The 27,673-nt window shown below is 42.8% G+C and overlaps 1 protein-coding gene across 1 annotated transcript in view; it reads left to right on the top strand.

The window, feature by feature from the left end:
• Positions 1-27,673, top strand: part of LOC135511400 (protocadherin-15-like) — a 268,288-nt gene that overhangs the window by 122,257 nt on the left and 118,358 nt on the right. The window contains exon 18 of the mRNA XM_064932924.1: positions 20,322-20,450. Within this exon, the coding sequence (XP_064788996.1) occupies positions 20,322-20,450 (129 nt within the window). The remainder of the gene's footprint in view (positions 1-20,321; positions 20,451-27,673) is intronic.

Here is a 27,673-nt window from a genome sequence, read left to right as displayed (position 1 = left end):
AATGTGGCACCGTCATAGGATGCCACCTTTCCAACATGCCAGTTTTTAAAATTTCTTCCCTGCTAGAGCTGCCCCGGTCAACTGTTATTGCTTTTATTGTGAAGTGGAAACATCTAGGAGCAACAAAGGCTTAGCTTTCGAAGTGGTAGGCCACACAAGTTCACAGAAGGGGACCTCCAAGTGTTGAAGTACGTAGTGTGTAAAAATCATCTGTTCTCGGTTGCAACACTCACGACCGAGGTCCAAACTGTCTCTGGAAGCAACATCAGCACAAGAACTGTTCGTCAGGAGATTAATGAAATGGGTTTCCATGGCCGAGTAGCCATACCCATTCTTGAAATCTGGACTCTGGAGCAGTGGAAATGCGCTGACAAATCTGAGTTTGGCGGATGGCAATAGAACGCCACCTGCCCCAATTCATAGTGCCAAATGTAAAGTTTGGAGGAGAAATAATGGTCTGGGGCTTTTTCGTGGTTTGGGCTAGGCCCCTTAGTTCCAGTAAAAGGAAAGCTTAATGCTACAGCATACAATTACATTCTAGATGATTCTGTGCTTCCAACGTTGTGGCAACAGTTTGGGGAAGCCCCTGTCCTGTTTCAGCATGACAATGCCCCCTTGGAAAAAGCGAGGTCCATAAAGAAATGGTTTGTTGAGATCAGTGTGGAAGAACTTGACTGGCCTTTACAGAGCCCTGGCCTCAACCCCATTGAATACTTTTGGGATGAATTTGAACGCTGACTACGAACCAGGCCTAATCGCCCTTCATCAGTGCCTGACCTCACTAATCCTCTTGTGACTAAATGGAAGCAAGTCCCCGCAGCAATGTTCCAACATCTAGTGGATAGACTTCACATAGGAGTGAATGCTGTTATAGCAGCAAAAGGGGGACCAACTCCATATTAATGGCCATGGTTTTGGAGTGAGATGTTCGATGAGCAGGTGTCCAAATACTTTTGGTCATGTAGTTTTTCTCTAGCTTAAACTGACAGATTTTGATGGGGATTTTTGTTATCGATTGAAACACAGGTGTGTTAATCGACTCTCGGGGTTTCAACTTCAAAAAAACTGAATTTGTCTTGATTAGCACTCGCACCATCATGAACAACATCAGCAGCTGCAGGCCTCAATATTGATGGTGTCAAGGTCCTCCCCTTCTTTGAGGTTCACAACCTGGGTGTGACAAGTGACAGTGTCAGCTCTCGTTTGAGGCACACTTCAAGATTATGACCAAAGTCAATTTTTTCCATCTACGGAACATTGCCAGGTTACGACCTATGCCAACAAAACCTGCGGCTAAGTGACTCATCTACACCTTTATTTCACCTTGTCTGAAATATTGTATTGCCCGTTTTGTTTGCGCATCTGCCAAGTGCCTAAACAGGCTATAGTATGTCCAGAACTGCGCTGCACGTGTCCTCACCCATAAATCCCCCCCATGAGCACATCCCTCCAGTGCTGTTCAACCTCCACTGGCTCCCCATATGCTCACACATTGACTACAAAATCCTGGTTCACACCTACCGAGCTATCCACAAGTACCTGTCTGACATTCTACCCTCCTGCTCCTCCAGGTCCATCTCCTTTCAGCAGCCCTGCATCAGACTAAAAACTATGGGTGACAGGGCATTCAGTTGCATGACTTTGCAGCTGTGGAACGCACTTGCAGACACAGTAAGGGCTCCAGAGTCTCTGTCCTCCTTTAAGGCACAGCTCAAGAACGTTCTGCCCAATCATTGGTAAAATATCTGATTGGTCAGGAAGACCAATTACTGGCAGAATTGGGCTGCCTGTGTCTACGCAGCCTTTGTCTTTCAAAAAATAAATACATAAATCAAATGTATTTATGAAGCCCTTTTGACATCAGCAGATGTCACAAAGTGCTCTGCAGAAACGCATCCTAAAACCCCAAACAGCAAGCAATGCAGATAAAGAAGCATGGCGGGTAGTTAAAACTCTCTAGAAAGGCAGGAACCTAGGAAGAAACAAAGAGAGGAATGAGGCTCTGAGGGGTGGCCAGTCCTCCTCTGACTGTGCAGGTTGGAGATTATAAGAGTACATGGCCATTAAGGCCAGATTGTTCTTCAAGATGTTCAAACATTCATAGCTGACCAGCAGGGTCAAATAATAGTTTCAGTGGTTGTAGAGGGTGCAACACGCAACACATCAAGCCCTCGGGAGTTAATGTCAGTTGACTTTTCATAGCTGAGCATTCAGAGGTTGAGAGAGAAAGTCGAAATCAGCAGGTCCGGGACAAGGTAGCAAGTCCGGTGAACAGGTCAGGGTTCCATAGCCGGAGGCAGAACAGTTGAAACTGGAGAAGCAGCACAACCAGGTGGACTAGGGACAGTCAAGAGTCATCAGGCCAGGTAGTCCTGACCTTATGAAATGATGAGTCTTCAGTAAAGACTTAAAGGTCGTGACCAAGTCTGTGTCTCTCACATGGATAGGCAGACCATTCCATAAAAATTGAGCTCTATAGGAGAAAGCCCTGCCTCCAGCTATATGCTTCAGAATTTTTGGGACAATACGTTTTGTGACGTTTTGTGTAGGTATGTACGGCTGGACCGAATCGGAGAGATAGGTGCTTTGTAGGTTAACAGTAAAACCTTGAAATCTGCCCTACCCTTAACAGGAAGTGAAGCCATTGTAGAGAAGCTCGCACTGGAGTAATATGATCACATTTTTGGTTCTAGTCAAGATTCTAGCAGCCGTGTATAGCACTAACGGAAGTTTATTTAGTGCTTTATCCGGATAGCCGGAGAGTAGAGCATTGCAGTAGTTTAATCTAGAAGTGAAAAAAGCATGGATTAGTTTTTCTGCATAATTTTTTTGACAAAAAGTTTTAGATTTTTGCAATGTTACTAAGATGGAAAATGCTGTCCTTCAAATAGTCTTAATATGTTCGTTAAAAGAGAGATCAGGGTCCAGAGTAATGCCGAGGTCCTTCACAGTTTTATTTGAGAGGACTGTACAACCATCAAGATTAATTCTCAGATCCAACAGCAGATCTCTTCGTTTCATGTGACCTAGAACAAGCATGTCTGTTTTGTCCGGGTTTAAAAGTAAAAGATTTGCCGCCATCCACTTCCTTACGTCTGAAACACAGCCTTCCATGGTAGGCAATATTCTAAATTGGTAGGCACAGGAAGTAGCAACGATTATTGAAATTATTCAATTACACCCAGGATACAACATGTTTGTGAGCAACCCGGTTTTGAGACTGTCTAGCAACGTGTATGTGTGTGTGTGTGTGTAGTAGGCAATTGAAAAGGCCATTAGTATAGAATTAGTGGTTGCATGTAAAAGCCATAATTTGTGCGTTTTCTATGATGTATGATGGCAAAGGAATACAGAGTGAGAAGGTGAGACTGTAAAATGGACAGAGAGAGAAGGTCAAAGTGGGAGTGGCAGACAAATAAAGAGAGAGATAGAGAGAGGGATGCCCTGACCTCTCAGAAAAAGGTGACCAGCACTGGCCCTCTGTGTCCTAATGTTGAATGAAGGATTGTAGGGACCCTGAACTCTAATCCTCACCCTCTCCAGGGGCCCATAACCGCACCGAGGTGTGTGTGTGTGTGTGTGTGTGTGTGTGTGTGTGTGTGTGTGTGTGTGTGTGTGTGTGTGTGTGTGTGTGTGTGTGTGTGTGCGCGTGTGTGTGTGTATCAGTGGTGTAAAGTACTTAAGTAAAAATACTTTAAAGTACTACTATTTGGGGGTATCTGTACTTTACTTTACTTTTTATATTTTTACATTCCGACAGAAAATAATGTTCTCTTTACCTTTTTTTATACATTTTCCCTGACACCCAAAATTACTCGTTACATTTTGACAGGAAAATTGTCCAATTCGCAAACTAATCAAGAGAACCTCCCTGGTCATCCCTACTGCATCTGATCTGGCAGACTCACTAAACACAATTTTTTTGTTTGTAAATTATGTCTGAGTGTTGGAGTATGCCCCTGGCTATCCGTCAAAAAGAAGAAAAAAAAATTGTGCTGGTCTGGTTTGCTTAATATAAGGAATTTGAAGTTATTTTTACCTTTGATTTTGATACTTAAGTATTCTTAAAAACACATACTTTTAGACTTTTTCTCAAGTAATATTTTACTGGGTGACTTTTACTTTTACTCAAGTAATTTTCTATTAAGGTATCTTTACTCTTATTCAAGCATGACAATTTGGTACTTTTTCCACCACTGGTGTGCATGTGCGGGTGTGCGTGTGCATGTATAGTTGTGGACTTGCAAACATGTGAGCTTGTGTTTGTTTGTTATGATGGAGTCCCCATGGGAGCAGGACAATTACTATCTGCACCTGCAGCCCATCAGGTGTAATAAAGTGAAATACAGTTGAGGAGGCGATTATGGTGTTCAATATACATAGAGTGGGAGAGATTGTGTGCAATTGACTAGTGAGATAGAGAGAGGGTAGACAAAGAGGGCGCATCAGGAAAGAATGACAGAGCGAGAGAAAGAGAGAGAATGAGATAGATAGAGATGTGATCCGAGGTGCCCAATGGTTCTGTAATTATAACAGATCTTGTGTAACCATGGGAACGTGACAGGGAGAGAGCAGGCCCGCCCTCGTGATTCCCCTACATACACTACACGAGAGAAACACAAGAAGGGGTCTAATGAAGTGATATGAAGTTTTTTTTCACCTTTATTTAACCAGGTAGGCAAGTGGAGAACAAGTTCTCATTTACAATTGCGACCTGGCCAAGATAAAGCAAAGCAGTTCGACCCATACAACGACACAGAGTTACACATGGAGTAAAACAAACATACAGTCAATAATACAGTAGAAACAGGTATATATACGACGTGAGCAAATGAGGTGAGATAAGGGAGGTAAAGGCAAAAAAAGGCCATGATGCCAAAGTAAATACAATACAGCAAGTAAACCACTGGAATGGTAGATTTGCAGTGGAAGAATGTGCAAAGTAGAAATAAAAATAATGGGGTGCAAAGGAGCAAAATAAATAAAACAAATAAAACAAATACAGTAGGGAAAGATGTAGTTGTTTGGGCTAAATTATAGGTGGGCTTTGTATAGGTGCAGTAATCTGTGAGCTGCTCTGACAGCTGGTGCTTAAAGCTAGTGAGGGAGATAAGTGTTTCCAGGTTCAGAGATTTTTGTAGTTCGTTCCAGTCATTGGCAGCAGAGAACTGGAAGGAGAGGCGGCAAAAGGAAGAATTGGTTTTGGGGGTGACCAGAGAGATATACCTTCTGGAGCGCGTGCTACAGGTGGGTGATGCTATGGTGACCAGCGAGCTGAGATAAGGGGGGACTTTACCTAGCAGGGTCTTGTAGATGACCTGGAGCCAGTGGGTTTGGCTACGAGTATGAAGCGAGGGCCAGCCAACGAGAGCGTACAGGTTACAATGGTGTGTAGTATATTGGGCTTTGGTGACAAAATGGATGGCACTGTGATAGACTGCATCCAATTTGTTGAGTAGGTGTATTGGAGGTTATTTTGTAAATGGCATCGCCAAGTTGAGGCGGAGATGATGGGGTTAGATATGTAGAGTGGGAGAGAATGACAAATGAGATAAAGAGAGGGTAGACAAAGAGGGCACATCAGGAAAGAATGACAGAAAAAAAGATGTGATGTGAGGTGCCCAAGGGTTCTGTAATTATAACAGAACTTGTGGAACAATGGGTACCTGACAGGGTGAGAGCAGGACCCCCCTCGTGATTCCCCTACATACACTACATGACAAAAATTATATGGACACCTGCTCGTCGAACATCTCATTCCAAAATCATGGGCATTAATATGGAGTTGGTCCCACATTTTCTGCTGGGAAGGTTTTCCACTCGATGTTGGAACAATGCTGCGGGGACTCCATTCAGCCACGAGCATTAGTGAGGTTGTTCACTGATGTTGACCTATTAGGCCTGGCTCACAGTCGGCATTCTAATTCATCCCAAATGTGTTCGATGGGGTTGAGGTTAGGCCAGTCAAGTTCTTCCACAACAATCTTGACAAACCATTTATGTATGGATCTTGCTTTGTGTATGGGGCATTGCCATGGTGAAACAGGAAAGGGCTTTCCCCAAACTGTTGCCACAAAGTTTGAAGCACAGAATCACTAGAATATAATTGTATGCTGTAGTGTTAAGATTTCCCTTTACTGGAAATAAGGGGCCAAGCCCAAACCATGAAAAACAGCCCCAGACCATTATTCCTCATCCACCAAACTTTACAGTTGCCACTATGCATTGGGACAGGTAGCGTTCTCCTGGCATCTGCCAAATCCAGATTCGTCCATCGGACTGCCAAATGGTGAAGCGTGATTCATCACTCTAGAGAACGCATTTCCACTGCTCCAGATTACAATCATGGCAAGCTTTACACCATTCTAGCCGAAGTTTGGCATTGGGCATAGTGAGTTTAGGCTTGTGTGCCTAATCCACTCATTTGAAGGGGTGTCCATATAATTTTTTATATATAGTGTATCAAGCAGATGGTAATTGAAATGCTGAAAAAACAATAAAGGAAAGTAAAGGTAATTGTTCTTAAATTGAAATGAACCTCAAATGAACACCCTTCAGGCCATTGTAATATTTTGTTGTTAAGTTGGCTAAAGAGCTAACCCATCACCCATAGAGACTAACTAACTATTGGATATTTGAGCGGTGGTAACTCACCAGAACTACCAGCATTACGAACAGGAATACGACTTCCATGGAGCAGATCTTTTTTTACTCTCCCCAGAGCAATTTAACTTATTCCAGAGGCCGATGCAAAACATCGTCGGCGGAGGAGAGGCTCTCGAGGCCTGCTGGTTCGACTTATGAGGCGCGCACACCAACAACCTCTTCTGAGTAAATTGCTCGCTAATGTTCAGTGTTTGGATAATCTTTGGGATAGGCGTGCTGCTAGTGCCCCAACTCGACAACATCCGGTGAAATTGCAGAGCGCGAAATTCAAAATACAAAATTTGTAATATTAAACATCCATGAAAATACAAATGTCTTACATTGTTTAAAAGCTTAACTTCTTGTTAACTTCTTTGGCACTGGGGGGCAGTATTGAGTAGCTTGGATGAATAAAGCGCCCAGCGTAAACTGCCTGCTACTCAAAATATGCATATAATTAGTAGATTTGGATAGAAAACACTTTCTAAAACTGTTTGAATGATGTCTGTGAGTTTAACAGAGCTCATATGGCAGGCAAAAACCTGAGAAAAAATCCGACCAGGAAGTGGGAAATCTGAGGTTTGTAGTTCTTCAAGTCATTGCCTATCCAATTTACAGTGTCTATGAGGTCATATTGCACATCCTAAGGGTTCCACTAGATGTCAACAGTCTTTAGAACTGTGTTTCAGGCTTCTACTGTGAAGGGGGAGAGAATAAGAGCTGTTTGAGTCAGGTGTCTGGCAGAATGCCTTAAGCTCAGTCAGGCGTGCGTCAGTTAGAGTTAGCTGCGTTCCTTTTCATTTCTAAAGACATAGGAATTGTCCAGTTGAAACATTATTGAAGATGTATGATAAAAACATCCTAAAGATTGATTCTATACATCGTTTGACATGTTTCTACGAACTGTAATGGAACTGTCGTCTGAACTAAGTGCCTGCGCCGTGTGAATTTGGATTTGTGAACTAAATGCGCAAACAAAAAGGATGTATTTGGACATAAATGATTAACTTTATTCAACAAAATACAAATTTATTGTGTAACTGAGATTCCTGGGAGTGCATTCCGATGCAGATCATCAAAGGTAAGTGAATATTTATAACGCTATTTCTGAGTTTTGTGACACCTCTGCTTCTTTGGAAAATGGCTGTATGTTTTACTTTGACTTGGCGCTGACCTAACATAATTGCAAGGTGTTCTTTCGCCGTAAAGCCTTTTTGAAATCAGACACTGTGGCTGGATTAACGAGAAGTTTATCTTTAAAATGGTGTATAATACTTGTATGTTTGAGGAATTTTAATTATGAGATTTCTGTTGTTTTGAATTTGATGCTAGCGTCCCACATATACCAGAGAAGTTAATCCAATCCTTTGTCAGATTTCAAAAAGACTTTACGGCGAAAGCACATCATGTGATTATCTGAGGACACCGCTCCGCATACAAATGCATTTCAAACATTTTCCAAACAAGCAGAGGCAACACAAAAGTCAGAAATAGAGAAATAAATCACTTACATTTGAAGGTCTTCCTCTGTTTGTTTGCAATCACAAGGGTCGCAGCTACATAACAAATGGTCATTTTGTTCCAATAAAGTCCTTCTTTTTATCCTAAAAAAGTCAGATTAGTTGGCGCGCTTGACTTAGTAATCCACTGGTTTCCCTCGTTCTTAATGCATACAAATTAATCACAAAGGTTACCAATAAACTTTGTCCAAACAAGTCAAACAACGTTTCTAATCAATCCTCAGGTACCCTAATATGTAAATAAACAATACAATTTAAAAAGGAGAATAGTATGTTTATTACCGGAGATAAATAACAAAGTGCGCGCCCTCACAGACGCGCGCCACAATACTACAGCCAAAATTGGAGCCACCTAGAAAAATTACAAATTTTAGCTCATTTTTCCAAAAAACAACTGCAATCTGGGAGGTATTCCAATGATATTCCCATAGACACCCATAGACAAAACAAATTCTGGATGGATTCTCCTCGGGTTTTCTCCTGCCATAAGAGTTCTGTTATAACCACAGACATTATTTTAACAGTTTTTGAAACTTTATATGCATATTCTAGCTTCTGAGCCTGAGTAACAGGCAGTTGACTTTGGGCACCTCAGTGATCCAAACTTCCGAATACTACCCCCTATCCCGAAGAAGATAACAAAGTTTATAAGCTTAGCGCAAGGATTTCTTTCCAGAGAGAAATTGGGGCCTGTAACATACCAGCAGGATTCTCAGTACATCGCACAGAACGGAATAAATATCTCTCCAGCAAGCAGTGTGATTATCGACTCATGGTGTAATTCTAGGAACATACAGGAACTTAAGTCACCCGACCTATAATACCTCACAATTAAATGCCGACCATGTTATCTCCCAAGAGAATTCTCCTCCGTCATCGCCAAGGCCGTTTACATCCCACCTCAAGCCGAAACCTCAACGGCCCTCAAAGAATTCTACTGGACTTTATGCAAACTGGAAACCACATATCCTGAGGCTGCATTTGTTGTAGCTGGGGATTTTAACAAAGCAAATCTGAGGACGAGGCTGCCGAAATTATATCAACATGTTGAATGTACTACCCGCGCTAATAAGACTCTCGACCATTACTATTCTAACTTCCGGGATGCTTACAAGGCCCTCCCCCGCCCTTTGTTTCAGCAAAACTGGCCATGATTCCATCTTGCTCCTCCCGTCCTACAGACATAAACACAAACAGGAAGTACCCGTGCTTCATACTATTCAAAACTGGTCTGACCAATCAGAATCCACACTTCAGGATCGTTTTGATCACGTGGACTGGGATATGTTCCGGGTAGCATGCAAAAATAATCTAGACGCATACACGGATATGGTGACTGAGTTCATAAGGAAGTGTATAAGAGATGTAGTACCCACCGTGACTACTAAAATCTTTCCAAACCAGAAACCTTGGATAGATGGTAGCATTCCCTTGAAACTGAAAGCACAAACCACCGCATTGAACAATGGCAAGGCGACAAGTAATATGGCAGAATATAAACAGTGTAGGTATTCACTCCGCAAGGCAATAAAACAAGCTATACGTCAGTATAGAGACAACGTGGAGTTGAAATTCAACGGCTCAGACACAAGACGTATGTGGCAGGGAATACAGATCATCACGGACTACAAAAGGAAAACCAGCCATTTCCCCGAGACCAACGTCTTGCTTCTGCACAGGCTAAACACATTCTTTAGTCGCTTTGAGGATAACACAGTACCACCGAAGCTACCAAGGCCTGTGGGCTCTCCTTCTCAGTGGCCGATGTGAGTTAAACATTTAAACATGGTAACCCTCGCAGGGCTACCGGTCCAGATGGCATCCCGAGCCGTATCCTCAGAGCATGCGCAGACCAGCTGGCTGGTGTGTTTACAGGCATATTCAATCTCTCCCTATCCCAGTATGCTGTCCCCACATGCTTCAAGATGGCCACCACTGTTCTGGTACCCAAGAAGGCAAAGGTAACTGAACTTAACTTCTTCGATATAGGGGGCGCTCTTTTAATTTTGGGATAAAAAAAACGTTCCCGTTTTAAACAAGATATTTTGTCACGAAAAGATGCTCGACAATGCATATAATTGACAGCTTTGGAAAGAAAACACTCTGACGTTTCCAAAACTGCAAAGATATTATCTGTGAGTGCCACAGAACTAATGCTACAGGGGAAACCAAGATGACCAATGTCTCCTTATATGGCTGTGAATGCGCCAGGAATGAGCCTACACTTTCTGTTGTTTCCCCATGGTGTCTGCAGCATTGTGACGTATTTGTAGGCATATCATTGGAAGATTGACCATAAGAGACTACATTTACCAGGTGTCCTCCGTCGAAATTATTGCGCAATCTCCAGCTGCGTCCACTTTTCATTTGGTTCAGAGGAGAAAGGCAACTGCCACGAATGATTTATCATCGAATAGATATGTGAAAAACACCTTGAGGATTGATTCTAAACAACGTTTGCCATGTTTCTGTCGATACTATGGAGTTAATTTTGAAAAACGTTTGGCGCTGTAATGACTGAATTTTCAGGGTTTTTTCTTAGCCAAACGTGATGAACAAAACGGAGCGATTTCGTTGCGTTATGCTAATGAGCTTGAGGCTATGATTACGCTCCCGGATACGGGATTGCTCGACGCTAGAGGTTAATGACTATCTCCCCATAGCATTTACCTCTGTCATCATGAAGTGCTTTGAGAGACTAGTCAAGGATCATATCACCTCTTCCTTACCTTACCTGCCACCCTAGACCCACTTCAATTTGCTTACCGCCTCAATAGATCCACAGACGATCCAAACGCCATCACTCTGCACACTGCCCAATCCCATTTGGACAAGAGGAATACCTATGTACGAATGCTGATTATTGGCTATAGCTCAACAACATAGTACCCTCCAAACTCCTCATTAACTTCTCTAGTGTAGGGGGCAGCATTCGGAATTTTGGATGAAAAGCGTGCCCAGATTAAACTGCCTGCTACTCAGGCCCAGAAGATATGATATGCATATAATTGGTTTGATTTGGATAGAAAACACTCTAACGTTTCCAGAAATGTTAAAATAGTGTCTGTGAGTATAACAGAACTGATTTGGCAGGTGAAAACCTGAGAAAAATCCATCCAGGAAGTAGGATGTTTTTGTTTGATTGTAGTTTTCTATTCATTACCATTACAGTATCCATTGACTTTGGACTCAAATAGCATTTCCTATGCCTTCCACTAGATGTCAACAGTCTTTAGAGATTGTTTCAGGCTTGTATTCTGAAAAAAAGGGAGTAAGAGCAGTCTGAATGAATGGACCCTGCAGTGTCACAGAGCTTTTTCATGCGCACGACCGAGAGAGTGCCATTCTTGCCAAGGTTGTTTACCTTTTATATTGACAACGTTATTTTCCGATTGAAATATTATCGGTTATTTCGGCTAAAAACAACCTGACGATTGAATATTTACATTGTTTGATATGTTTCTATGAACTTTACGGATACAATTTGGATTTCTTTGAGCCTGTGGATTACTGACGAAAACACGCAAACAAAACGGAGGTTTTTGGATATAAAGAGACACTTTATCAAACAAAACAAATATTTATTGAGTAAATGAATGTATTCTGAGTGCAACCATATGAAGATCATCAAAGGTAAGTGATTCATTTTATCTATATTTCTGACTTGTGTAACTTTCTACTTGGCTGGTTACTGTTTGTAATGATTTGTCTGCTGGGCGATTTTCTCAAATAATCGTACGGTATGCTTTCGCCGTAAAGACTTTTTGAAATCTGACACCGTGGTTGGATTCACAAGAAGTTAGTCTTTAGACCTATGTAAAATACTTGTATGTTTCTTGAATTTTTATAATGAGTATTTCTGTATTTGAATTTGGCGCTTTGCAATTTGACTGGATGTTGGCCAGGTGGGACGCTAGCGTCCAACATACCCTAGTGGGGTTAACTTGTTATGGCTGCAATCCCATTAACAGGATAATTGTCATCAACAACCGCTGAATTGCATAGCACTACATTCAATAAATATTACTACAAATATTTATATTCATGAAATCACAAGTGCAATATAGGAATACACAGCTTAGCCTTTTGTTAATTTTGTCAGATTTTGAAAATGTGCTTTACAGCGAAAGCAATCCAAGCATTTGTGTAAGTTTAGCGATCGCTCGACAACACATTAAGTACACTTAGCATCAAGTAGCTTGGTCACAAAAATCAGGAATCAAATTAATAATTTACCTTCGATGATCTTCGGATGTTATCACTCACGAAACTCTCAGTTACACAATAAATGTTCCTTTTGTTGCATAAAGATTATTTTTATATCCAAAATACCTCCGTTTGTTTGGCGAAACGGAGGTATTTTATCAGTAGGAGAGGGAAAAGCAATGGCTACCCAAACTCTGTTGAGCGAGCAAAACTCATGCGACCACTCATGCGACCACTTGTTATTGGTCTGGCTAATTTTTCAAAATAAAAGCCTGAAACTATGTCTGAAGACTGTTGACACCTTGAGGAAGTGATATGAAAAGGCATCTGGTTGATATCCCTTTAAATGGAGCAAAGTGAGGCTATGGAACATGGAGTTTTCAAAATAGAAGCCACTTCCTGTTTTGATTTTCCTCAGGGTTTCGCCTGCAATATCAGTTATGTTATACTCACAGACAATATTTTGACAGTTTTGGAAACTTTAGAGTTTTCTATCCAATACTAATAATAATATGCATATATTAGCAACTGAGCCTGAGGAGCTGGCCATTTACAATGGGCACCTTTTCATCCAAGCTACTCAATACTGCCCCTGCAGCCATACGAAGTTAAGCTCATGGCCCTGTGTCTGAACCCCACCCTGTACAACTGGGTCCTGGACTTCCTGACAGGCCGTCCCCAAGTGGTGAAGGTAGGAAACATCACCTTCCCTCCGCTGATCCTCAACACTGGGATCACACAAGGGTGCGTGCACAGCCCCTTCCTGTAGTCCCTGTTAACTCATAACTAAGTGGCCAAGCACGCCTCCAACTTAATCATCAAATTTGCAGATGACACAACAGTAGTAGGTTTGATTACCAATGATGACGAGACAGCCTACAGGGAGGAGGTGGGGGATCTGGAAGTGTGGTGCCTGGAAAACAACCTCTCATTCAACATCAACAAAACAAAGGAGATTATTGTGGACCTCAGGAAACAGCAGAGAGTACACCCACCTATCTACATCGCCGGGACCGCAGTGGAGAAGGTGGAAAGCTTCAGGTTCCTTGGCATACACATCACTAAAAAACTGAAATAGACCACCCACATAGACAGAGCCTCTTCAACCGCAGGAGCAAGAGGTGAAAGAAATTTGTCTTGTCACCTAAAACCCTCCCAATTTTTTACAGATACCCAATTGAAAGCATCCTGTCGGGCTGTATCCCTGCCTGGTACGGCAACTGTGACATCGGGTACTGTAGGTGTCCTGGAGTGTGGATAGTTTGCTCCCGGTAATGCATTAGGCAGACTGCACCACCCTCTGGAGAGCCTTGTGGTTGTGGGTGGTGCAGTCTGCCTAATGCATTACCGGGAGCAAACTATCCACACTCCAGGACACCTACAGTACCCGATGTCACAGGAAGGCCAAAAAGATTATCAAGGACATCAGCTACCCGAGCCATTGCCTGTTCACCCCACTGTCATCCAGAAGGCGAGGTCAGTACAGGTGCATCAAAGCTGGGACCGAGAGACTGGAAAACAGTTTCTATCTCAAGGCCATCAGACTGTTAAACAGCCATCACTAGCAAATTAGAGGCTGCTGCCTATAGGCATAGACTAGGAATCAATGCCACTTTAAGGAATGGAACACTAGTCACTTTAATTAATAATGTTTACATATCTGACATTAGTCATCTCATATGTATAAACTGTATTCTATACTATTCTATGGTATCTTAGTCATTTGGTTCCTGTACAGGTACAGCAGCCGTAAAAGGTTGTGGCAAAGAAGGGGGTCGAGTGGTAAATGGCAGATATGTGAGAGCAGAACTAATAAACGGGCTCTGCCCGATCACTAAAATGGCCACCCCTGTCAGAACTACAGATCACAAAAGGGCCGACCACCAAAACTACAAGTCCCAGAAGCAAGGGGAACCCTCAGAAGGTGGAGCCAACCCACAGATAAAGGGTCAAGAAAAATCAGGAAGAGAGAAGAGAGTGCTGGAAGGATCTATGAACAATAGAGAAAGAGACAATAGAGATTGGCTGGATTTACCGTGTATGAGTTGGACTGTTTTGGACTTACCTGTTGGCATTTGGACCTGGACCTACCGAGAACCCGATTCGTGTACCGAACCCTGCTATCCTTGACCTCGCCTACGGCCTGGGTGGACCAGGACGGAGAAACAAACACACAGGTACTGTCCTGTTCGAAAGAACTCTCATTCTTGGGTGATTTGGTGACAGTTTACCACTTAGTTTGTGACAAACGCTCCTAACCTTGAAGAGGTTTGCCACAAGGTTAATAATGCTTACATATCTTGCATTACTCAAATGTATATACTGTTTTACCATACAATTCTACTGTACCTTAGTCCGTTCCGCTTTGACATTGCTCGTCCATATGTATATAGTCTAAATTCATTCCTACTGAGATTTGTTTGTATTGGGTATATGTTGTGAAATTTGTTAAATATTACTTGTTAGATATTACTGCACTGTTGGAGGTAGAAGCACAAGCATTTTGCTACACCCCCAATAACATCTGCTAATCATGTGTATGTGAACAATACACTTTGATTTGTCCTTAACCCTCATATAAGGCGACTGCCAGCCTATGCAAATCATCAGACCTCACCACGGCCACAAATTATTGGGCTCCAACCGTGTTTTCACTTCAAAGGCTGTAGTGTTGGTACCCTGGCCATGTCTTAGGGACTTGGGTTACAGAGAGGGGAGATCACAGACAACTATTTCCTCTGATAAATAAATAATAGGAGCTCATTAATCAGCATCAAACTGATGGCCACATCCAGAAATACGATGCTGTAGCAGGGAGATTCTGGGCTTTAACCTGTTGATGCTCTGGGGGCGCTATTTCATTTTTGGATGAAAAACGTTCCCGTTTTAAACAAGATATTGTGTCACAAAAAGATGCTCGACTATGCATATAATTGATAGCATTCGAAAGAAAACACTCTCACGTGTCCAGAACTACCAAGATATTTTCTGTGCGTGCCCTAGAACGTGAGCTTCAGGCAAAACCAAGATGAGACGGCATCCAGGAAATGAGCAGGATTTTTGAGGCTCTGTTTTCCATTGTCTCCTTATATGGCTGTGAATGCGAGAGGAATGAGCCTGCCCTTTCTGTCGTTTCCCCAAGGTGTCTGCAGCATTGTGACGTATTTGTAGGCAGATCATTGGAAGATTGACCATAAGAGACCACATTTACCAGGTGTCCGCCCGGTGTCCTGCGCCGAAATTGGTGCGCAAAAGTCACCTGCCAGTATTTTTCCATGGGATACAGAGAGGAAAGCAAGCTTCCACGAACTGCATATCAATGAAGAGATATGTGAAAAAACACCTTGAGGATTGATTCCAAACAACGTTTGCCATGTTTCGGTCGATATTATGTAGTTAATCCGGAAAAGTTTTACGTTGTAGGTGACTGAATTTTCGGTTCGTTTTGGTAGCCAGACGCAATGTAGAAAACGGAACGATTTCTCCTACACACAGACGCTTTCAGGAAAAACTGCGCATTTGGTATGTAACTGAGAGTCTCCTCATTGAAAACATCAGAAGCTCTTCAAAGGTAAATGATTTTATTTATTTGGTTATCTGGTTTTTGTGAAAATGTTGCGTGCTAAATGCTACTCAAAATGCTATGCTAGCTTTGCATACTCTTACACAAATTAGTCAATTTCTATGGTTCAAAAGCATATTTTGAAAATCTGAGATGACAGTGTTGTTAAGAAAAGGCTAAGCTTGAGAGCAGACGCATTATTTTCATTTTATTTGCGATTTTCAGAAATCGTTAACGTTGCGTTATGCTAATGAGCCTGAGGCTTTAGTCACAAACCCGGATCCGGGATGGGGAGTTCCTAGCACCCGTCCACGCAAGACCCACACCTCATTAGCCTTCAGGAGCTTCGGTATGTGAAGTCCATCATAGAAGGTTTGGGGTGGATTCTTATCAAACTCGCCTTCTCCTGCTCTTCCGAATCACTTACCGTCCTGTCCTTCGGGGCCCAGAGGAGATCCCTCCTCTAGGCTCCGCAGCGCTGTCAGGCTGTTGCCGTCGGGACCTTTGGGGTTGTGGGGGTCCCAGGGCTTCCGTGGCTACTATGGCCACTGCCTTGGGGATGATCTCTACTTGTTTCGCTGCCAGCAGGTTGCGGCAGGACAATAGTGCATCCTTCAGACATGTGAGAGTGGGCCAGAGGTTGGTGAAGGCCTTCTGTGGAAAAGGCCGTCGGCCCACCCCATACAGCACAAGCTGGGGTGTTAGGCCTTCCCCTGCTGGCAGACACGTGGAGATCAGTGGGCCTGCTTCCTTCCACAGGTCCCGGGTGGCTCTGCACTCGCATAGCAAGTGCCTCACTGACTCATCCTGGTCGGGGGCACGCGGGTGTCCCGGGAGTGCATAACGGCCCTGACCGGGAGGATCTAGTGGGCGAACATCCAGGATAGGTCCCGGTGCCGGTTCAACAGAGCATGATGGGCCACATTGCGTCAAACCGTTGTGGGCTCATCTGTAGCAAGCCCAGACACTGGACACACTGGTTCCTGCTCCTGCACAAGAGAGAGAAGAGAGCAGTGTTTCGTTAAAACCATGACTGCCTCTTTTTCCAGTTTAAAATGCTTTAACCTTTGGAGATGGACGTAGTGTGTGGGGAGCAGGAAAGAGACTGAAGTAAGATCCCAGCCAGGGATCTTGTTGTTGACCGGGGAGTGGCAAGAGTTCGGTGTAAAGCTGTGTAGCGGCTGCCCAGGAACGAGTAGAGGTCAGGCAAGCCTTTCCCCCCCTTGGACCTGGGCCTCTTGACCACCTCCCTCTTCAGCCTCTCCCACTTAGGGTTAGGGTTAGGGTTAACCCTAACCCTAACCCTAACCCTAACCCTTCCCCACAGGAAGTGAAAGACCATCTGTTCCAGAGCTAAAAGAGTTGTTCATGGGAGGATAAAAACAGAACTGATTAATAAATGCACAGGTAAAATTACAGCTTTAATGATTAAAATCTTGCCCTCAAAAGTCAGCTGTCGAAGTCCATAAAAAGCCACTCTCTCTGTTACTGTCCCCAGGATCCCACTCCAGTTGTCGCTCCCTCCTCTCTCCCAGTCAAACTTTACCCCCAGTACCCATATGTCAGTCATTTTAACTGTCAGTGGTAGTCTGGTCAAGTCTGGGTCTGCCCACGGTCCAAAACATTGGGCCTCTGTCTTGTCTCTGTTCAGTCTCGCCCCAGAGGCTCGTCAGTACCAGTCAGTCATGTCCAAGATCCTGTTGACAGATAAAGAGTCAGGGCATTAAATGTTGACGTCATCCATGTAAAATACACACTTGGGGTTCGATGCAGGCCACAAACAGAATAGGAGATAACGGGCACACCTGACAGATGCCGCAGTGTACTCCCCACTGCTTTTGACAAATGCCCATTTACAAGGATTTTGCTGGTAATGCTGTAATAATACAATATTCACTTAGACACTCGGTGAAGGCTACAGGACTGACAGCCATTAAACGCAACACTCATGTCTCTGTCATTAGCAAACACAGTCATGGCTGGTACCTCCAAATTCACTCAAATGGCACCCTGGGAAATAAATATGCAAAGAAGGCTTTACACCCTACTACAGTCTTAAAACAACACCCACAAATGAGTCATTGTAGCACAGCAGGTCTTAATTCCCTAACACTGAGAAAGTGTAATAGCATCAGCTCTAATTAAGAGTTAATTTAAAGGTCCAGACGTTTCTTTCTCAATATCAAACAATATAACTTGTAAGAAAGTGTTACACTTTAACACTGTGGGTGTTAAAATTCCAAACCCAAATTTGCTTTGTGTACTGTATATCCAGAAAGATAAATAATAATAATTCATTTAATTTGTAAAGCGCTTTTCTCAAATCCAAGGCACAGAAGAAAAAAAATGTATATATTTTTATGAAAATAATAAAAACAATAAAAAACAGACCATTGTAATCAGACAACAATCAAAGATGTATACCGGAGTTGTCAAATCCGGTGGACAGGAGAACAGAATTAACATAGGTCCTTGAAAGCTTTTCTGAACAGCTCAGTATTTAGTGGCTCTGCAGCCTTGACAGTGACTGGAAGTGCATTCCACAGCTGAGGAGCCGCACAACTGAAAGCATTATCACCCATAGTTTTTAGTGTGCTGTGGGGCTGCTGAAGGGAGATGGACCTGGAGGAGCGAAGGGTGCATGTGGTAGGATGAAGTCAGACAGATACTTGGGTCCAGAGTTGTACTCTAGATGGACTTTAGATGTGCTAACAGCCTTAGTTGTTAGCCACCATATTGTGTTCTCTGCATAATTGAAGTCTGTTTGAATTAGCTTCAGTAACTGTTTGATTTAGTGTCTCTGTATTGACTTCATTACATAGTTTCTTCGGATAGCCTTATGTATTCATTAGTAGAGTATATTTGTCTTTGCCTAGTCATCACAGATGCTGTTATATAAGTCTGCTTTGGAGACTGATTTCCAAAACTTTCTGAAAATATTTTAGATTCATTGCAGCTTTTGCTTTTGTTTGGCAAAGTATTGTTCAATTATTTACATTGTATCATCATACAGAAGGTAAATTCATTTAGTTTTGATTTCCCTCATAGCTCTTCATACAGTACAGTGTGTGACCGACCGGCTTGATTCGGTCTTATGTAGCAATGGTGTTTTTTATATTGGATAAAAGTAGAGTCTCAGAGCTAGAAACTAGTATATCACACACTACAGTTGAGGACCAATGGGAAAGTAATTCTGCTTGTTGGTAAACTTGTAACCTCACTTTTGAGAAAATGGGCCTTGAATTTTTTTGTACCTAATAGAGAGCTCTTCTTTGTCTACACCCATTAAGCATCGTTCACACCCTCTTAAGCTTTAGCCCCACCCACCTCTAAGGATTCACATGTGAGGCTATGTACTAAATTACCAAAGATTTCAAGACTAAAGGCTGGTTTATAGTACGGATGTGTTCGTAAATTTAATCTGCAGTGCCAGAGTGTCTGCGCATTCGTAAACTAAGAGCGATGCCAGATTGTCCATTCGTAGAGCACACTGGACGCTCTGGCTGAGTAGTAGGGTTGATCCGAGCGTTCTGACCCAACAACAGTAGTCAAGCACCCAAGCTAACTGGCTAACATTGACAACCGTGCTAGATACTTCCAGCAATGAAAGATACTTCCAAATGAGAGATCAGCTCACTTTGACCATTTTACTCACCCTAGCAGAGCTAGTTAGGCTGTTTATCCAGAGTGTTGGTGACGGCAACTGTGCTGCTGGCAACAATTTCATTATGCTTTTTTGCCAACATTTACTGACACCCGCCATACTCAACGGGTGTTGAGCGTTCGTAAATTCATCAGTTATTCTGCGCTCTGGCACACTCAGATGAGAATGCTCTGAAATCAAAGAAGATAACTAGAGGGAATTTATCAGCTACGTGATATCTTTCAAAAAACCTGCGTTAGAAAGGATTACCTTCACATACTGACCAGCTCATGTTATGAACAGAAGTGTGCTACTGTACATGGCAGATCAATCCAAACTCATCTCTTGGCATGTCCAGCCCACTCATTATCTCAGACAGTCATGGCTTGCGGGAAGGTTTCTTGCTTTTTCCATGGCTAAACCAACTTGGCTCTTGATTAACAATATTATTAGTATTTACAGATGGTATACAAGTTTGCTATTAAGGCACACGAAAGTTCACGTTCCTGAAGACATTTCTGCCCAAAAACGTATTTTGATTTCAAAAAGGTTTACATTCAATTGGAGTCCCATGAAGAAGTGTCGCGCGACATGTCTCGTTTTCTGAAATGAGTCACGTATGTTTGTTTGCTTATGCACACACACACACACACACACACACACACACACACACACACACACACACACACACACACACACACACACACACACACAACTTATTTTTTCTGTCTGTTTTTGTTTCCAGACCTCCACCACCACAGTGAACATAGTGGTGACTGATGTCAACGATAACAACCCCAAGTTTGATCTGACCCTACCCAGAAACCTCACTGTCCAGGAGGAGGAGGCAAACATGTTTGTGGGTCAAGTCACGGTAAGCACATCTGATGGGCTAAAGATGCACACAATATGGTAGTATGTTTTTTGAAATTCACCTGAATACCTTGAACATGAATATGAAGTATAACAACCTTACTTTCTCCTGACATTTCCCTTCTTTCTACCTTTCTACCTGGCACAGCTTTACTAAGCAGGCCTGCTTTACCATTTATCTAACCCAGCTACTCCCAAAGTCCTACAGGTGTCCACAGCAACACATGTGGCGATAACTCCGACAGGCTCTAATTGACTGGAATACAATTCTTTGCTGAGTTGGGATCAAAATTATTACCTTTCCCTAGTGATATCAATATTTTGTTTTGAGCTGCACCCTGATAAATGATGACACATGAAGTGTTAAAGGGCAATTCCACCACTTTTCAACCTCATTTTAATTATCTCCAGCACAGTATCAGTGTCTACGTACCGTTTTCTGAAAATGGCGCATTTCTACGTTTCTACCTTGTTTCACTTTTAACTTTGTTTGGGACATGGGGTAAGTGGTTTTTTTTTTCAAAAAACAGCAACAACAAATGCTGAAAAACAAAAAAAAACTAATATACAGTTTTCCTAGGCATGACCATGTTGCATCAAGACCATGTTTAAAAAAGAAGAAATACAAACTTCCATGACATTTGCATCAATTAATTATCTGTGGAATGATTACAGTTCTGCCGAGGGATATGACAGGTAGGTCAAACTACCACTAAATTGTATGTTCACTCACACTGTGCCGTAGCAGATCAGTGAATGACAATTCACAGAAAATAATGATTTCTTTTTAAAGTGCTAGAAGGGAGATAAGGTTAATTTCTATGGGAATGGGAGCCCTTTGTGTTGCATCATGCTGACACACATTCTAATCTGTCTTCACATGCACCAACCCTGGAACACCAAGACTGATCTCTGACTTTAAAGTTCCCATATCTCAAATATTTATTTTTAAGTTACTAACATAGAGTACAAATGTCACAGAAATGGATAGGGGAAGTAATACATGTATCAATAGCACACAAAACAAATTCATTGGTGCATTTTATACAAAAATAAAGCTGTTTCTTCTCCATGGGCTATTTAAGTCTGACCCTTGAGTTCCACAGTTCTGCTGGTTGTTATCCTTCTGCTGTAATCAGAGACTGACTCAGACCTGAGACACCAACTTTACTTGACACCCAGCATCATAACGGCAGGTTGGCAGGTAGCCTAATGGTTAGAGCGTTGGGCCAGTAACCGAAAGGTTGCTAAATCGAATCCCGAGCTAATAAGGTACAAATATGTTGTTCTGCTCCTAAACAGGGCAGTTAATTAACTTAATACATGATTCCATAACAGATATGGAATCATGTAGCAACCAAAAATGTGTTAAACAGATCAAAATATGTTTTCTATTTCAGATTCTTCAAAGTAGCCAACCTTTACCTTGATAAAAGCTTTGCACACTCTTGGCATTCTCACAAGCAGCTTCATGAGGTAGTCACCTGCAATACATTTCAATTAACTTGTAATTTGTGGAATTTATATCCTTCTTAATGCGTTTGTGCCAATCAGTTGTGTTGTGACAAGGTAGGGGTGGTATACAGAAGATAGCCACCCTATTTGGTTAAAGACGAAGTCCATATTATGGAAAGAACAGATCAAATAAGCAAAGAGAAATGACAGTCCATCATTACTTTAAGGAGTCAGGATGATTGGAAAATAGCCTAGGCTCTATATTAGGCAATATTAGGCTACTGTGTGAGCAAACGATGAGCAAACAAAACAATGAGCTACCACTTCCACTTGTCCAGCCAGAGATCAATTAACCAAATGTACAGACAGAGTCAGTGAAAGAAAATTACATTGACTGATAAAAAATTATAATCAGACAAGTCACAGGCTTTTGGTCGGGGGTAGGACAGGCAACTATGCAAGTTAAGAGCTAAATCCACGTGAATAACACAATACGAAATGTTTTGATAAGCTAATATATGAGCAAACTTGTATAAAGATGATCATTAACACTCACCTCAATGTAGCTCACATGTCTTCAGCCTTGTATCCAAACGAGGATTAATTGAAAACTAAAATCTGACATTGATGAATTTATCTAGACGAGTCCCCCAAGTTTGTCTCAAAGCAAAGCGATGGCGCTGTCCCAATCAAAACGTCGCTGAACTGATAATCTAGGTGGCCATCATGGCGATTGCTTTAAAATAGTATAATGTTTGGATATGACTTTGGGAGTTTCAATACAAACAAAAATTTGATACAAGTTTTCAATTGCATTAGCTTACTTTATTCCAATATTTTCATAATTCAGTTGATCATAACTAAATTGTCTTTTCCTTTCTCTGCACTTCCTCTATAGGCCCAATGGCTGTTTTCTCATCTCCTCATTCCGCTGCTGCCCTCCTCTGCCGCGTTGTTCTCAACACCAGTATAAATCAATATAGCCTACTGTTTTATAGAAATCTGAATTTTTTCGGTTCAAGGCTCAATTAATTTATGTGATGTCGGACCAGACCTGGGCTCGGGCTTCAGCTCACCGCGCTTGGGTCGGACCGGAATTGAATTTCGATGAGAAGTTTAAACTGCATTAGGGTCTTGTGTGCAGTCTAGTGTGCAGTGCAAAGTATTCACCCCCTTGGCATTTTTCCTATTTTGTTGCCTTACAAAAAAAAGCAATTTTAATTCTAGTTTGTATATTTGATTTACACAACATCCCTAAAATTTTGAAGATGCCAAATAATTTTTGGGTTGAAACAAGCAAGAAATAAGACAAATAACAGAACTTGAGCATGCATAACTATTCACCCCCTCAAAGTCAGCATTTTGTAGAGCCAACTTTTGCAGAAATTACAGCTGCAAGTCTCTTGGGGTATGTCTCTATAGAGCTTGGCACATCTAGCCACTGGGATTTTTGCCCATTCTTCAAGGCAAAACTGCTCCAGCTCCTTCAAGTTGGATGGGTTCCGCAGGTGTACAGCAATCTTTAAGTCATACCACAAATTCTCAATTGGATTGAGGTCTGGGCTTTGACAAGGCCATTCCAAGGCATTTAAATGTTTCCCCTTAAACCACTCGTGTTGCTTTAGCAGTATGCTTATGGTCGTTGTCCTGCTGGAAGGTGAACCTCCATCCCAGTCAAAAATCTCTGGAAGACAGAAACAGGTTTCCCCTCAAGAAATTCCCTATATTTAGCGCCATCCATCATTCCTTCAATTCTGAGCAGTTTCCCAGTCCCTGTCGATGAAAAACATCTCCACATCATGATGCTGCCACCACCATGCTTCACCGTGGGGATGGTGTCTCGGGGTGATGAGAAGTGTTAGGTGTGCGCGAGACGTAGCATTTTCCTTGATGGCCAAAAAGCTCAATTCTAGTCTCTGACCAGAGTAGCTTCTTCCATATGTTTGGGGTGTCTCCCACATGCCTTTAGGCAAACACCAAATGTGTTTGCTTATTTTTTTTCTTTAAAAACCTCTTAGAGCTACCCCCTACTTTTTTCAATTTCCACCTGAAGACATACCCAAATCTAACTGCCTGTAGCTCAGGCTCAGAACCAAGGATATGCATATTCTTGATTTCATTTGAAAGAAATCACTCTGAAGCTTGTGTAAATGTGAATTGAATGTAGGAGAATATAACACAATAGATCTGGTTTAGATACAACAATAAAAATGAAAAAACATATGGTTTTACCATCATCTTTAAAATGAAAAAGACAAAACAAACATTCAGATAGGATGATGGGGACAATTTCCGTGAAAAATATAAGAGGGCAACAGTACCTGTGCGAAGTTTCAGAATGATAACTTCTAAAATGAGTGTGCTACATGACATTTATCATAAAGTCACCCAGGTGTCCGACACAAGTAGCCCAAAGTGGCAAAATTGGTGAAGTTTTACATTTTTAATGGAATAACTATATACAAAATACCAAAATGGTATTCTAACACAGCCCCCCCAAAAATTGAGAAAAAACATAAATAAAAAATATATACACTTACAAAATAACACTTTCAATATTTGGAAGATGACCTCAGTCCTCTAAACAATATTGTGCTGCTGATGCCAGGTGCCATAGCAGTCTCTTTCTGCTGTAAAGCAGGGGGTCACCAAGCATGTGGTGCAGGTTATGGGGGACTTCATTTTGCAAAGAACACAGCAACGCCTCCATGCTGTGCCCTTTTGGCCCTGAGGCACATCCATGCCTGCTGAAATAAATTTGGGCCGATGAACACCACTTGTGGCAGGAGCTGGATAAACCAGCTTCAGTGGGGGATGGACACCTTGGCACCGGGGGCTCCCATTCGGAGTCAGTGTCACTGTGAAAGAAAATGTTCAGTTAGAATAGTTTCACATGAGCCCTGTATCAACAGGTATAATAAACATACACACACACACACACATATATATATATATATATATATATATATATATATATATATATATATATATATATATATATATATATATATATATATATATATATATATATATATATATATATATATATATATATATATATATATATATATATATGAGAGAGAGAGAGAGTACAGGGAATATAAGTTTGAATATATTATTATAGACCTGATAGATCTAATGTCTCATTTATATTATGACATTTCAGCTAGATCTACTGTCTCTATTATATTATGACAGACCAGCTAGATCTACTGTCTCCATTTCACTTTGGCCATTGTTGTGGGCCTGCCCTCCCCTCAACAGCCTCAAATAGGCTATTTCATTTCACAAATAATGTTTTATATTATTAATTTCAAACAACGGCATTGGCATGAGAAAAACTTACCAGTCCAAAACGATGTCCTCTCCGTTCAAAAAATATTCCTCCATTTGGGAATCGCTAAATGAATCATAAAAATTGTGTGTACAGCTGTATATCTACACTTAGATTTAGCTTTCCCTGACTTAGTCGCCAAACTGATTGATATATAAACAGCTGAAGCGCTTTACCAAAACAACTCTGTGCGTAACATGCGTTGCTCCTTCCGGTATGAAACTTCAATGGCGAATGACCCTCTTTGCGCCGGAGGTTACTACATGGGTTGGTCTTCCAACACATAAACATTACATATTGCATTTACATTACATTTACATTTAAGTCATTTGGCAGACGCTCTTATCCAGAGCGACTTACAAATTGGTGAATTCACCTTATGACATCCAGTGGAACAGCCACTTTACAATAGTGCATCTAAATCATTTAAGGGGGGGGTGAGAAGGATTACTTTATCCTATCCTAGGTATTCCTTAAAGAGGTGGGGTTTCAGGTGTCTCCGGAAGGTGGTGATTGACTCCGCTGTCCTGGCGTCGTGAGGGAGTTTGTTCCACCATTGGGGGGCCAGAGCAGCGAACAGTTTTGACTGGGCTGAGCGGGAACTGTACTTCCTCAGTGGTAGGGAGGCGAGCAGGCCAGAGGTGGATGAACGCAGTGCCCTTGTTTGGGTGTAGGGCCTGATCAGAGCCTGGAGGTACTGCGGTGCCGTTCCCCTCACAGCTCCGTAGGCAAGCACCATGGTCTTGTAGCGGATGCGAGCTTCAACTGGAAGCCAGTGGAGAGAGCGGAGGAGCGGGGTGACGTGAGAGAACTTGGGAAGGTTGAACACCAGACGGGCTGCGGCGTTCTGGATGAGTTGTAGGGGTTTAATGGCACAGGCAGGGAGCCCAGCCAACAGCGAGTTGCAGTAATCCAGACGGGAGATGACAAGTGCCTGGATTAGGACCTGCGCCGCTTCCTGTGTGAGGCAGGGTCGTACTCTGTGGATGTTGTAGAGCATGAACCTACAGGAACGGGCCACCGCCTTGATGTTAGTTGAGTTCCCCGGGAGGAAGAGCAGCTCCGTCTTGCCGAGGTTCAGCTTGAGGTGGTGATCTGTCATCCACACTGATATGTCTGCCAGACATGCAGAGATGCGATTCGCCACCTGGTCATCAGAAGGGGGAAAGGAGAAGATTAATTGTGTGTCGTCTGCATGGCAATGATAGGAGAGACCATGTGAGGTTATGACAGAGCCAAGTGACTTGGTGTATAGCGAGAATAGGAGAGGGCCTAGAACAGAGCCCTGGGGGACACCAGTGGTGAGAGCGCGTGGTGAGGAGACAGATTCTCGCCACGCCACGCCACCTGGTAGGAGCGACCTGTCAGGTAGGACGCAATCCAAGCGTGGGCCGCGCCGGATATGCCCAACTCGGAGAGGGTGGAGAGGAGGATCTGATGGTTCACAGTATCGAAGGCAGCCAATAGGTCTAGAAGGATGAGTGCAGAGGAGAGAGAGTTAGCTTTAGCAGTGCGGAGCACCTCCGTGATACAGAGAAGAGCAGTCTCAGTTGAGTGACTAGTCTTGAAACCTGACTGATTTGGATCAAGAAGGTCATTCTGAGAGAGATAGCGGGAGAGCTGGCCAAGGACGGCACGTTCAAGAGTTTTGGAGAGAAAAGAAAGAAGGGATACTGGTCTGTAGTTGTTGACATCGGAGGGATCGAGTGTAGGTTTTTTCAGAAGGGGTGCAACTCTCGCTCTCTTGAAGACGGAAGGGACGTAGCCAGCGGTCAGGGATGAGTTGATGAGCGAGGTGAGGTAAGGGAGAAGGTCTCCGGAAATGGTCTGGAGAAGAGAGGAGGGGATAGGGTCAAGCGGGCAGGTTGTTGGGCGGCCGGCCGTCACAAGAAGCGAGATTTCATCTGGAGAGAGAGGGGAGAAAGAGGTCAGAGCACAGGGTAGGGCAGTGTGAGCAGAACCAGCGGTGTCGTTTGACTTAGCAAACGAGGATCGGATGTCGTCGACCTTCTTTTCAAAATGGTTGACGAAGTCATCTGCAGAGAGGGAGGAGGGGGGGGGGAGGAGGATTCAGGAGGGAGGAGAAGGTGGCAAAGAGCTTCCTAGGGTTAGAGGCAGATGCTTGGAATTTAGAGTGGTAGAAAGTGGCTTTAGCAGCAGAGACAGAGGAGGAAAATGTGAAGAGGAGGGAGTGAAAGGATGCCAGGTCCGCAGGGAGGCGAGTATTCCTCCATTTCCGCTCGGCTGCCCGGAGCCCTGTTCTGTGAGCTCGCAATGAGTCGTCGAGGCACGGAGCGGGAGGGGAGGACCGACCCGGCCTGGAGGATAGGGGACATAGAGAGTCAAAGGATGCAGAAAGGGAAGAGAAGAGGGTTGAGGAGGCAGAATCAGGAGATAGGTTGGAGAAGGTTTGAGCAGAGGGAAGAGATGATAGG

This window comes from Oncorhynchus masou, chromosome 24 (assembly GCF_036934945.1).
Source record: "Oncorhynchus masou masou isolate Uvic2021 chromosome 24, UVic_Omas_1.1, whole genome shotgun sequence".
NCBI classification, from domain to species: domain Eukaryota; kingdom Metazoa; phylum Chordata; class Actinopteri; order Salmoniformes; family Salmonidae; genus Oncorhynchus; species Oncorhynchus masou.
This window is presented reverse-complemented; position numbering and strand designations above follow the sequence as displayed.